This window comes from Meriones unguiculatus, chromosome 8, assembly GCF_030254825.1.
Source record: "Meriones unguiculatus strain TT.TT164.6M chromosome 8, Bangor_MerUng_6.1, whole genome shotgun sequence".
NCBI lineage: Eukaryota > Metazoa > Chordata > Mammalia > Rodentia > Muridae > Meriones > Meriones unguiculatus.
This window is the reverse complement of record NC_083356.1, coordinates 19708399-19721235: the sequence shown is the minus strand read 5'-3', so window position 1 is coordinate 19721235 and position 12837 is coordinate 19708399. Positions and strand designations below refer to the sequence as shown.

The following is a 12837-nucleotide window of genomic DNA, read 5'->3' as shown; positions in this document are numbered from 1 at the left end:
CACCTTGTTTTAGGAACTTTAATATCTGTGACAAAGTCCTTTGAGTAATGCTCCTTCCCTGCCACTCTGTGGCCAGCAGGCTCTATAGCACAACTCACAACCACCCTCTGGGGTGAAACTTATTCTCACCCAAAGATCAGCAGCAGCAGGCCAGGGCTGTCGGCGTAGACTGTCTCATCAGGCGCCACCTGGCTGGAGACGGCTGCCGCATAGGACCTGGCCCTGTGTGAACGGGCCTGGCGGCTCCCCACATGATACAACCGTACTGGACCAGTGGGATGGGAACCTTGGCACCCCACGGTTCTCCCTTCAGGCCTGGCGGGAGATCTTTGAAGGTCCCGATGCTCGGCTGCGGGCCCTGTCACGCCTCGTGGGCCGTCTCTGGGAAGAAGAGCTCCCGGCATCGTTGCACGGTGTCCTGAGGGGAGACCACGCTGTGGCCGACAGTCCGGGGGTCCGCATAGATCTCAAAGTCATTCCCACCCTGTGCTCAGAGGAGAGAGAGAAGGCATGGTCTTAGGTGATGCCCACAGAGCAGAGGAGGCAGGGAATGGGCCCAAGAGCCACCCTCCCCATACTGACTCCTACAGACCTGCCCCTCCTCAGAACCGCCAGGAACCCCACCACCCAGGCTTGTCAGACCTGCCCAACTGGCTGTATGGCATGGATCAATTGTGTCTAGCCCCCTGAAGACCCCAGTCCTCTGAACTGTAGGTTGGGAGCAGTGATTGTCTTCCGGTGGGGGACCCCTAAAAGTCTGTTCTGTTGTCCCGTCCTGGCCTGGACCTCAGGTGTTGGGTTGAGGGGAACTGAGCACTCACAGGGCTGGTCTCGTTCCCAAAGAAGTGGATGATGTCGAAGCTGTCCTCATCTAGACTGTCCAGGCAGCAGCGCTTGTCCCAGCCCTCAGGGAAGACATCGAAGCTTATCATGCCTCCTGCGGAAGGTGGGGGCTATGATAAAGTCCTGGGACAGACAGGGGCTATGACAAAGTCCTGGGACAGACAGACACTCACAGAGCTAACAGGCGAAGGACTCTGCATCTGCACCTGAGACAAGGTCTCCTGTACCCAGTTTGGCCTTGAACCTACAATGTAGCCAAGGATGGCCCTGAATTTCTGATCTTCCCCCTTCTACCTCTTAACTCTCAAGTGCTGGATTACCTGACACATGGCACCAGGCCCAGCTCTAAGGCACCCTGTCCATTCAACAACCCTGAGAGCCAAAGGAAGATGCTAGATGGCTCCTGCCTCATCTGGGCAGGGAACAGCCAAGAGCAAAGGCGAAAGGCGGGCTCACTCAGCCAGCATGGCCCAGACCTAGGCATGCTGGAACCCGAGCCACAGTGGAACTTCCTGGGAGCTCTGAGCAGCAGTGTGACACAAAAATCGTCGGCTCTAAGTAACCTCAGCATGCGTTCTTCCCTCTGGCTACTGGGGAACAAGCTGAGATGGCAGCTGGGATGCCAGATGTCCCAGGAGCCTCAGGGGAGCAGTTAGGGGCAGAGGTTGAGTTGAGTCAGTCCTGGAAAGAGCTTTAGAACATTTGACTTGCTGGGCTCAGGAAGGGACGACTCAACATCAGGTCACTGAACAAAGTGGGCAAAACTGGCACAGTTAAACACTGTCCCCTGCTTGTGCCTGAGCCCCCCACAGGAAAGGCATACCTCGGGAGAACCTCAGCCCCTTGCCAGCAAACTCTGTCTTCAGGGCTTCCACAAACTTCTCCCGGATTTTCTCCTTCTGTGGAGGGAAAGGTGCATATTGGATCAGAGGGCCTTCTGCCTACCAGGCCCGGAAACCCCACTAGCTGCCTGGTCTTATGGGTGAACATGGCCTCCGCTTTACAGATAGGGAAACAGAAGGTCACCGTGCCTTAACATCAGTGCTGAGGCCTAGATCCAGAAATCGGCGACCCCCGTCAATGGGGGGATGGAGACATGAGGAGAAAGGTGGGAGGGCCTGGGAGCAGGGTTGAGTTAGGTCAGACAGGACCCACCCTGACAGCTACAGGCTAACTGGGTTCCAGGCTTGGTGGCCATGTGGCTTAGCTGTGTGGCCTGGGCGAGTTACCTGACCTCTCTGAGCCAGTTTCCAGAACTAAATGAAAAATTAGCAGCTTCTCTCATTTAACTGAGGAGGAAGCAAAGCTCAGAGCGGCCAAGTGACAGGGCCTATAGCTGCCCAGCAAATGGCACCTTGTCCAGTTCTGAGAACTCGATCCTCTCTTCCAGGGTACAGCTGCGGCCAATGGGTGAGATGTTCAGCATGCCATTCCGGAACTCGATGAACGTTCCACTGGGAGTGAGGAAGAGGAGGGTTGAGAGGGAGAGAAGCCATGGGGAGAAGAGACCAGCTGAGTTTTCAAATCCTGTCCTACACAGAACCATGGTCTCCCTGGATCTCACAGGGTATAAGAATGCACCCATCCACTAGGGCATGGTGGTGCAGGCCTGGAATCCCAGAGGCAAGTGGATCTCTGAGTTCGAGGCCAGCCTGGTCCAGAGAGCAAGTTCCAGGACAGCCAGGGCTCTGTTACACAGAGAAACCCTGTTTCCCTGTCTCGAAACAAACAAAACAAAACAAACAAAAAGCGGTGGTTTCCATGTGAGGGACTCGGCCTCTCTTCCTTCATGCCTAGGTCGCAGGGGCCTCTTACCGCTTCTTGGGCAGTCTGAGCAGGGCCATATAGCTCAGGCAGAAGTTGATCAGGTCCTGCAGCAGCTCCTCCCCCAGGTGGTTCTGGATGGTCTGTGTGCAGAAAAACAAGGCTCGCATCGCGGCACACGGGAGCGTGCGTGGGAGGCGCCGTGAGAGGGCCTGGGGACACTCACCTGCTTGGAGAGCAGCCGCCCGTGCTTGTACTGCACCGTCCCGTTCTCAGCAAACACATAGTCGAACTTCTCGATGACTTGAGGAGAAGTCAGGGGAGAGAGGAAGAGCATGAGGCCAGGACCCACTGTCACCCCAGAGCAACCACTGGGGATGAAGTCTGTGCTGTGTGGCCTGGCAGCCTGAGCCCATCTGTTCCACCCTGAGGCGGCTTTTCTGGCATCCTTTCCCCCTGAACCTTTGTTTTTTCCACATCAGCCAGTCATTACACTAGGCCATTGCTTGGGTAGGGCCTTCGGCCTGGGGTCCTCACTCCTCCAAGAGCCAGCTCCCTCTTCTGAGGACTTCCTGGGGAATGCCCAGAAGAGGGCGCCATTTCCACCCCACTGCCACAGCCTACAGGGATTGCACAGCACCTCCAAGCTCTGGCTGCTCCGAGCAGCTGGGGGTCAGGGAGGCCCAGGGAGCGTGGACGCCCTGCAGGATGTGTGGGTGGTGGATCATCACTGGGGCTGTGCTGCGTGGTAGAAAGGAGGCACGGACGGATGGAATAGAGAGTGAGGACTTGTTAGCAAATAAACGAGGACATGAGAAAAGGGAAAACTCAAGGAAGCTTCTAGCTTGAGGGGGCGCTGAGAAGAAAGCAACGTTCAATTTTCACCATTAAAATAAGACAAGTGCTGGCTGTGGTGGTGTATAATTTCAGGACTCAAGAGGCCGAAGCAGGAGGATCGATAGGAGCTCAAGGTCAGCCTGGGCTTGTAAACACAAAACTGTCTCAAAACAATAAGCCGAGTGTGGTGGGTTATGCCTGTACTCCCAAGCACTCAGAAGGCAGAGGCAGGAGGATTGCTGTATGTTCAGTCTACATACTGAGTTCCAGGCCCGTCAAACTTCCATAGTGGGACCCTGTCTCCAAAAACCAATAAACAGGGCTGCGGAAGGTAAAAGGAGCTTGCCACCAAGACTGACAACATGAATTCAGTCAATCCTTGGGACCCACATGGTGAAAGGCGACTTGATTCTTGAAAAGCTTTCCTCTGGCCTCCATTTGTAGGCACATACACACAAATAAGTTAATCATGTCTTTCTTAAAGTAAGATCTTTGGATTGATACATGCTCATTCTCAACAAATCACAGCCATTGTTAGTTATGCTGTCAGTAAAGAGGAAGAAAACAAACAAAGGGAAACCAGGGGCTGGAGAGATGGCGCAGCAGGCACTGCCTGCTCTTCCAGAGGTCCTCAGTTCAATTCCCAGCAAGTACATGTTGGCTCCCAACCAACCACAGTGAGATCTGGTGCCCTCTTCTGCCGTGCAGGTGTGCATGCAGACAGAACACTGTAAACACAAGAAATAAACCCAAACTAACAAGCAAAGATGTGAGAACCAGCTGTCGGGAGGGAGAAATCGCAATGTGCACTGTCTAAGGGAGGCTGCTACCTGCTCTGCTTTTAGCTGTTTCTCCAGAATCTAGGGTGGGGCCTGGCTATGAGCAGATACTCACTAACCATTTGTTCAGGGCGGAGACCACCCCACCCAATCCCAGTGAAAAAATGCTGCCCTCACCTACCTTCATCCCCATCACCCAGCTGCTCAGCGATCTTGCAGTAGTCCGATCCCCCTACCACACCAATCTGCACCCTACTTCGCAGCTTCTGCAGGAAGGCTGACACCTCAGGATCAATTTTCTGTGGGGGTGGGACAGGAAGGACAAAAGGAATCTAGTTACCAAGAGGTCTGGGACCTGGGGGTAGAGAGATGGCTCAGCGGTTAAGAGCACTGGCTGTTCTTCCAGAGAACCCAGTTTTAATTCCAGAACCTACATGGCAGCTCACAACTGTCTGTAATTCCAGCTCCAGGGGATCTGATTCTCTCACAGACATACATGCAGGCAGGACACCAATATACATATAATAGATAAATTATTAAAAAAAAAAACCTCTGGGACCTCTACTTGGCTTAGTGCTCAGTCAAGGAGCCCTCCTTCTGTCCGAACCTGAGCACCCCCAATTCGAAAACCAGAAATGGAAAAGGCAAAAGTGTTTCAGCACTAACATAATCCCCAATTCCACAGGTGGCCTCAAATGATGTATTGCATAAAAACAAAAATACACTGAAAATATTGTATAGGTCTGGGTTACTTGTCTAAAATGCATGGGTTTTGGCTTTGAAAAGAAAGGCATGTTACAAAAAAAGAAAAGAAAGCTATGTAAACAAGCCGTACACAGGTCTGTGGCTACAGTATGGGCTTGGTAAGTAGATCAACCTGTCTTGAGTCCTAACAAACTGAGTTCAATCCCAGAGAGAAGTCCTCTGACCTCCACACTCTCAATAAGGCTCAAGCATGCCTACAAAATAGTGCAAAATAAAACACTACAATGAACTGCCTTCATCTCTGAGTTGGAGGCCAGCCTGGTCTACAGAGCAAGTATTTGTGTATTGGTGAGGAGGGACACACACCAAAACCAAGGGAAAAAAAGCCAGGCACGGTGGTGCATACCTTTATTCCTGGAATTTAGGAGGCAGAGGCAGGAGAGATTCAAGGCCACATAGAGTTCTAGGCTAACCATTCCCTACACGTGAGTGATCTTATCTAAAAGAAAACCCAAACCAAAATAGGGTGTGGTGGTACACACCTATAACCTGAGGCTTGGGAGAAAAAACACAGATTAACTCAATGTGCTACAGTCTAAAAGAGAAGTTTCTTGAGAGTATCAAAAGTGTCTTGAGGCTGTATATCACTTACATATGAAACACAAATGAATTATGTGGGTCCTATTGCCATTATAACACATTATGTATTTGCTCAGTCCACTGAAGTCTATCTAAAACCACAAACATTTCTGGTGGTAAACATTTCAAATAAAAGATTCTTCACAGCCTGGTGTGGTGGTGCACCCCTTTAGTCCCAGCACTCAGGAGAAGGAGGCAGGTGGATCTCTGAGTTCAAGGCCAGCCTGGTTTAGAGTGAGTTCCAGGGCAACCAAGGCTACACCCAGAAACCCTGTCTTGTCTCACAAAGACTCTTCATGGGCTGGAGAGATGGCTCAGAGCACTGGTTGCCCTTCCAGAGGTCCTGAGTAACAGTGGCTCACAACCATCTATAGTGAGATCTGGTGCTCTCTTCTGGCACACATGCACACAACCCTGTATACATAATAATTTCCTCACAACATGCCTGCCACAGTAGGAGCCACTTTCAAATAATGTGTCCAAAGACCCTCCACCACGGAAATTTGAACAGGCGAGTCAGAATTCAAGTTTCCATATATTCAGATATCAAAGACTATAGCTAGAGACAATGGCAGAGGGGAAACAGGGATTCTCCAGTGCACAAAAATATAAGTTGGTGCGATTGTTTTGAAATGCAATTTGGCAAAATCTACTGAAACTTAAAACATTTCAACTTCTCTGTTCCTTGGGGTTTTGTTTGTAATAGTGAAAAACTGACTGCAAGCAACTCCCATGCTTATCGTCCAGACAATGACACATACATACTTCCTTGGAAATATCACCAGGCAAGGGCACAGATAAGGGCAGATCTTTGCTACCAACAAGGCAAGGTCCTAACACACACTGTTGACAGTCTGAAGCAAGTTGCAGGAAGCCACTAGCAGGACAGGATAACGACTCCAAGTCAGTAGCAAAGCCTCACAAATTAGCGCCTAATATTTCCTGTGGGCAACTCCATCCTGATAAAGGCAACCCAGTGAGCCATACCACTTAAGACAATGATATACTGTGTGGAGAAGGGCTGGTCCCTGGATACTGCTGAGGTCAAAGTGGTCTTTGGCCTTTAATATTTTCATTCTTTACAAAAAAAATGCACTTGTGAACACATATATAATTAAAAAAAAATTAGCTTTGAAAAGCATCAAGCCCAAGGGTCTAGCAGAAACTGGACAGGCGGTTTTCCGTCCAGGCCTTACCAAGTCAGTGCAGCATTGGGCCAGTCCAAGGCATGCCTAGGACCGACCACCCCCTCTGCAATCCTGCACCTTCATTACTGGTCCCATCAAGGCTGCCAAGAAGGGCGGCAGGTTCCTTCTGGAGATGGGAAGGGGTGTCAGGAAGCTAAGACTTAAGGGTTACAGAGAGTGGGAAAATATGCTTCGGCTTACAGTGCCTCAGTGATCCTGTTATAACCAGACTAGCCCCGGGGCCTCTCACCTCCACATGGGTGGAGTCAAAACACCAACAGCAAAAAAAATAAAACTCTCCAAAAAAAAAAAAAAATAATGGAGCTCTCTCCCGCTCCGACCTGAGGTGGAAGGTAAAAACCCTTAAGAGGCTTAAGAAACTAAACCCAGGGTTAGGCCTGTGGACGCCGGGGTGGAATGGCTCAGAGACCTTTCTTGCCCTCAGCAGAGGGCGACTGTGGGCTCGGGACGCCGCGTTCTTGCGCTAGCTGGAGGACCGACTGGCTGTGCATCCTAGGGCTGAAACAAGGTGGGAGCATTCCAGAGCACAGCCTCGGGCCTGTGCAAGCCTGGGGCCGGGGACACCCGGCCTCCCCCCCATGGACGCTGCTCCCAGCTGACGCGGCCTCTGCGCGCTCGCGAAAAGACCGTGGGCGCCAACCCGCGCGCGCAGCGCCGGGGCCTGGAAGGCCAGGTCCCTCGGTGACAGGGACCGGTGCCACGGCGCTCCACATCCCACAGCGGGGCGCGAGAGCGTCGGCGATCACGCGGCGGTGCCAGCTCCACGCTGGGTCACGGATGCCGGCGTGACACGGGACGACCGCGGGGCCCCTTACCTGGCGTGCTGGCGTGAGGGTCCCGTCCACGTCGAACAGGCAGAGGATGCGCTCCTTCCTGCGGGAGCCCTCGACGGCCACAGCCATGGCTGTCGCTCCGCGCGCCGAGCACCGTCGCCGCAGCGGCCGCCGGGGTCGCGCGCTATAGGGGCCGGGCGGGGCCGGGGCAGGGCCGGGGCGGGGCGAGATGTGCGGCACGGGGAGGGGCGGCGGCCATCGGTCCTCCCCCGGGGGAGCGGGGCCTGCGCGGCCGGGGGAGAGCGCTGGCGCCTGGGGTGGAGGGGCGTGGAGGAGGGCGGAGCCAGAGCGCCCGGAACAGGGCGGAGAAAGGGGCAGGCGGGAAAAGGGGCGGAGCCGGAAGACAGCGTGGGGCCGGCGGGTTGCTGGGGGTCGCTGGGCGTGGCCTACGGGCTCGGGGGCGGGGCGTAGAGCACGCTTGCTTCTGTTTCCCAAGGTTGGTAGGGCGAAGGGGTTGCCCTGAATGTCTTGGGCTTCTAGGAATCTTCCGGAAAGCAGGGCGCGGTGAGCAAAGACGGCAGGGTTGGTATCTCCCTGCTCTACGTAACGCGTTCCGGGCCGGCCAGGGCTACGGAGCAAGACCCTGTTTTGGTTTATTTTGCTTTGCTAAGAGTTTCTCTTTGTAGCCCTGACTGCCCTGGATAAGACCCTGTTTGTAAAACGAAAAAGAAGGAAAGCAGAGACGAAAGAGAAGAAAGGAAAGAAAAGAGAAAAATCTCTTTTTTTTTCTTCAATCAAAGGCAGTCTGCTGTAAACCTCCGACCTGTAAACTTTTATTCAGATCTTTTTATTGTGTGTGCATGCAGGAGCACTACCTAAGGCAGGTGAGCCTCCATGCGCTGGGTGCCAAATGCCTAGGCCTCTGCATAAGTGCTCCTAACTCTCTTATATGAGTGCTGTATGTGCATGCTATAGATGGTTGGTGGTTGCCGGGAACTGAACTCGTGACCTCTAGGAAGAGCAGACAGGGCTTTTAATCAACTGAGCCATCTCTCCAGCCTAACTCTCCACCTCTTAGGTGAACCTTTTAATCACCCCTGGAAAAGCCTGTGTTCTGCCTCCACACTTCCAGAACTCGATATACTGAGTCTGGAGACCCCTTTCCCTTTCCTTTCATTTTCTTTGAACAGAGTTTTGGGAGACCCCAGATTGGACCCCAGCCAGTGGGGAAAAGATACAGGCAGCACCCTCAGTTAGAGTAAAAACCAGGTGAACTTCCTGTTGCGGAGGACTTTCTAGCCAGGGTTTGGATTCCGGCACACCCCTTCTGCAAAAAGAAATTTCTTGCTGAGCTCCTTTCCCCTTGTATGCCCCTTTGTTCCCTCTGTAACTGTGCAACCTTTGCAACTCTGAGGTTATTCTTTGTTTCCTGCACAGGTTTTGCTGATGGCTTTCCTTGCTACTAACCTTATACTGTTCCATCTCCTGGTAAAACCCCTCTCACACCATTCACCTCCCTTAAGAAACAGTCTCCAAACTGGGCATGGTGGTGTACACCTATAATCCCAGCAGGCAATCTCTGAATTCGAGGCCAGCCCGGTCTACAGAGTGAGTTCAAAGACAGAGACAGGGTTTCCCTGTGTATCTTTGGCTGTCCTTGAATTCACTCCTGCCTCTGCCTCCCAAGTGCTGGGATGAAAGGTGTGCACCAGCACCGCCTGTCGAAAGTCATCTTTTTTGTATGATTCCTTTGCATATGAGAATAGGGAATTAACACTGTGTGTAAAAGAACACACATAATACCTCAGACGTCTCTCCGTCCCTACCTGCTGCAGGGCATGGCTGGCATGCCTTGCCCTTACCCTACCCTGAACTCTCCAACCCAGGGGCAGGGGCTTCTCCTATCCCTTCAGTATATAATGTAGACATTTTGGGTTCTCTTCCCTCTCTGCCCCTCCCCTGCTCCCAGTAAACCTGCATTTTTATACTATAACTTTGGTCTGGAGAGATGGCTCAGAGGTTAAGAGCACTGGATTTTTCTTTCTAGAGGTCCTGAGTTCAATTCCCAGCAACCAGATGGTGGCTCATAGCCATTTATAATGAAATCTGGTGCCCTCTTCTAGCCTGCAGGCAGAATACTGTATAAATAAATAACAGATAGATAGATATACTATAACTTTGTCTTGCAAGCTCATTCCGCTGTTTCCATCGCGGAACACACAGCAGACCTTCAGTGGTGAGGGGACAGACAGTGGCTGTCTGTACACTCTGCTGCTGGCCTCACCACACTGAGGCATCCCTCTGATTTTAGGCATCCCTTCCCAGGCTCTCCTGGGAGCCAGGCTTCCACTGAGAAGCTCAGCACTAGCCAGCCAGTGGAGACTCATTTTATTTTTCACTGTATGTTCGTGTGTTGGACTAATGTTTCTGTACACTGTATAAAGGTTGTTTTCATGCTGTTCAGATGTTGATTTCCGTACCAGCAGGGACTTAGTACAAGCCAGACTTTGGAATTGTCTTTATGACCTGTCTCATTGTTTTCTTTCCTCACCTTCTGACTGGTTTAATGAAGAGTTAACAGCCTATAGCTAGGAGGGAGAGGAAGGGCGGGATTTCCAGGCGGAGATAAGAATTGTGGGAAGAACTGAGGAGTTTGGGATTTGCCAGCAGACAACAGAGGAAGTTGGATGTACCCAGGACTGAGGAGTAGTGGGTCAAATGTGGCTAGAATGAACAGGTTAATTAAATTATATGAGCTAGGAGGGAAATAGCCTAAGTCATTATTATAAATCTATATATTATGAATATATATTTATCACATACAATATAAATTATTATTGTAAATATATAAATAGCCTCTGTGTCATTATTGGGAGCCGGCAGTTGAGACATTCCACTTCTATATGCGTTTGCCTGTAGGAATGTAAACATGAGCACAGACACCCAAGGAAGCCAGAAGAAGGTTTTAGATTCCCCGGTCCTGGAGATACAGGCTGTTGTATGTAAGCTGCCCAATGCGAGACTTGAACTCAGGTCTTCTGCAAGAGCAATATGTGTTCTTGACCACAAAGCCATCTCTGTAGCACAGCTGGAGATCATATTAAAGACATTTGTTTTCACTCCAGCTTTTCCTTATGTTTGGCTACTTATTTATTCGTGTGTGTGTGTGTGTGTCTGTGTGTGTGTGTGTGTGTGTGTCTCGGGTGTGTTTGTGCTGGTGTGGGTGCTACAGCACAAGTGTGGAGATCACAGGACTTGCTTCTCTCCTTTTACCATGCACGTCCTGAGGACCAAACAGGTCATCAGGCACGTTTTGTTGTTGCTAGTCATATTTATTTGCGGTTTTTGTGTGTGAGCACATGCATGAAACGACACATGTATGGAGGTTAGAGGGCGACTTACAAGAACCACTTGTCTCCCCCCACCGTGTAGATCCTAGGAATGAGCTCAGGTTGTTAGGCTTGGCACCGGCACATTTACCCACTGGGCCACCTCAGTAGACAAGGCACAGGACATACGCTTTGAAGTGGGCTTGAGCATGAGGGTTCAGAAAAAGAGAGTAGGGGCTGGAGCGATAGCTCAGTGGTTAAGGGCACTGGCTGCTCTTCCAGAGAACCCAGGTTCAGTTCCCAGCACCCACATGACTACCCACAGCCCTCTATAACCCCAGTGCCAGGGGATAGGATGCCCTCATCTGTTCCACAGCATCCTTCATGGAGGGAGGGGGGCATAACCTCACCCAGCCAGCCAGACACACACACACACACACACACACACAGAGTGGAAAAGAAAAGAGGAAGCTGGCAGTGGTGGCACATACCTTTAGTCCTAGCACTTGGGCAGCAGAGGCAGATCTCTGAGTTCAAGGCCAGCCTGGTCTACAGAGCTAGTTCCAGGACAGCCAGGGCTACACAGAAAAAACCCTGCCTTGGGGAAAAACAAAAAAACAAACAAACAAACAAAAAACAAAACAAACAAAAAAAAAGGATAAACAAATATAAGAGCGAGACACACACACAGAGAAGAGGGTTCTAGAGATGCCTTGGATGGACTTCTAATCTGGCCCAATAAAATTTCCTGCCACAAAAATTGCACTTTGGAGTTTGGTATGTGTCCCTTCCTGGAAAATGGGGTTTCTGGTGACATTCCTAGAACACTGGTACAGCCAGGAAGGAAAAAGGGCCTCAGGAAGTTGTTAATTGTGCTGAATTTATTTCCTTGCTACTGGCAAGGCTGAATTTATTTCCTTGCTACTGACATCAACTGGATGCCGAGAGAAGGGACCTTTTCTTATTTCATCTCCCCTGGACTTCCCATAAGTCTCTATTCCACGTATTTCCTTCCCTCTAGACGTTGTTCTCCTAATTTTAAGTGTTGCTCAAGACGAATATCCTTTTTTTTTTTTTTTAAGACTGGGTCTTTCTATGTAGCCCTAATTGCCCTAGAACTCACCAGACCAAGCTGGCCTTAAACTCATAGGGACCCACCTGCCTCAGCTTTCTAGTGCCTGGATTAAAGGTTCGCACCACCACTCCTGGCTTTCCTTTCTGGAAAGACTGACATACACAAGTTCCTTGTGTTTATATCGTTTCCACACATCAAACTCTTCCCTTCCCCCACACTGCCTCTTGGAGTCATTGCTTCACTCATTCTATAAGATTTACTGAGACCGTTGACTGTTGTTCCTATTTGTGTTTCAGGCCGAGTACTTGTGACTAGATAACCTACCAGGGCCTCATCCCTGGAGAAAACGGAGACAGGGTCCCACTAAGTAGCCCTTGTTGGTGCAGAAATCACGGAGATTGCCTGCCTGTGCCTCTGTGTGTGAGGATTACAGGTGTAACATGCCTGGCACCATTCTGGCCAGAGCCAAGAACTCTTACTTTGTTTTGCCTGTGATCTGCAGGGCATACCTGGGTGGGCATTTTTTCCACTTCTGTCACCTTGTCCGAGCTGCTAGGATTCACCCTAGGAACATGAAGCTAAAGCTATAAGAGGCCATTGTTTGGGCCCAACCACAAAAATTGGAGTGGAGAACTGAAAATACATCTCTGGAGCAAAGTGATTGCCTAGTATTTCCAAAATGAGCTTTGGAAAGAAACAGAAAAAAAAAATGATAGAATCATCTACACTGCCTGCAGTTTCATGTCAACAAGATGAAATTAAGCCCTTTTAGTCTTTATACAGAAATGTAGCCTGAAACGACCCAATGTTAAGTAGTGGTAGTTTGAGTACGAACGGCCCCCAAGCAGGGCGTGGTGGTGCACCCCTGTAATCCCAGCACTCAGG

General features: G+C 50.8%; 1 protein-coding gene across 1 annotated transcript; it reads right to left on the bottom strand.

The window, feature by feature from the left end:
- Positions 1-4: 4 nt before the first annotated feature.
- On the bottom strand, positions 5-7861 carry Pmm1 (phosphomannomutase 1). Its single transcript, XM_021646537.2, has 8 exons — positions 7591-7861; positions 4405-4522; positions 2834-2910; positions 2659-2750; positions 2198-2297; positions 1667-1742; positions 822-937; positions 5-484 (listed from the first exon to the last, which is right to left on the bottom strand). Exons 1-8 carry the CDS (start codon positions 7675-7677, stop codon positions 362-364), a joined length of 789 nt encoding a protein of 262 aa, XP_021502212.1. The 5' UTR covers positions 7678-7861; the 3' UTR covers positions 5-361.
- Between the last annotated feature and the right edge of the window lie 4976 nt (positions 7862-12837).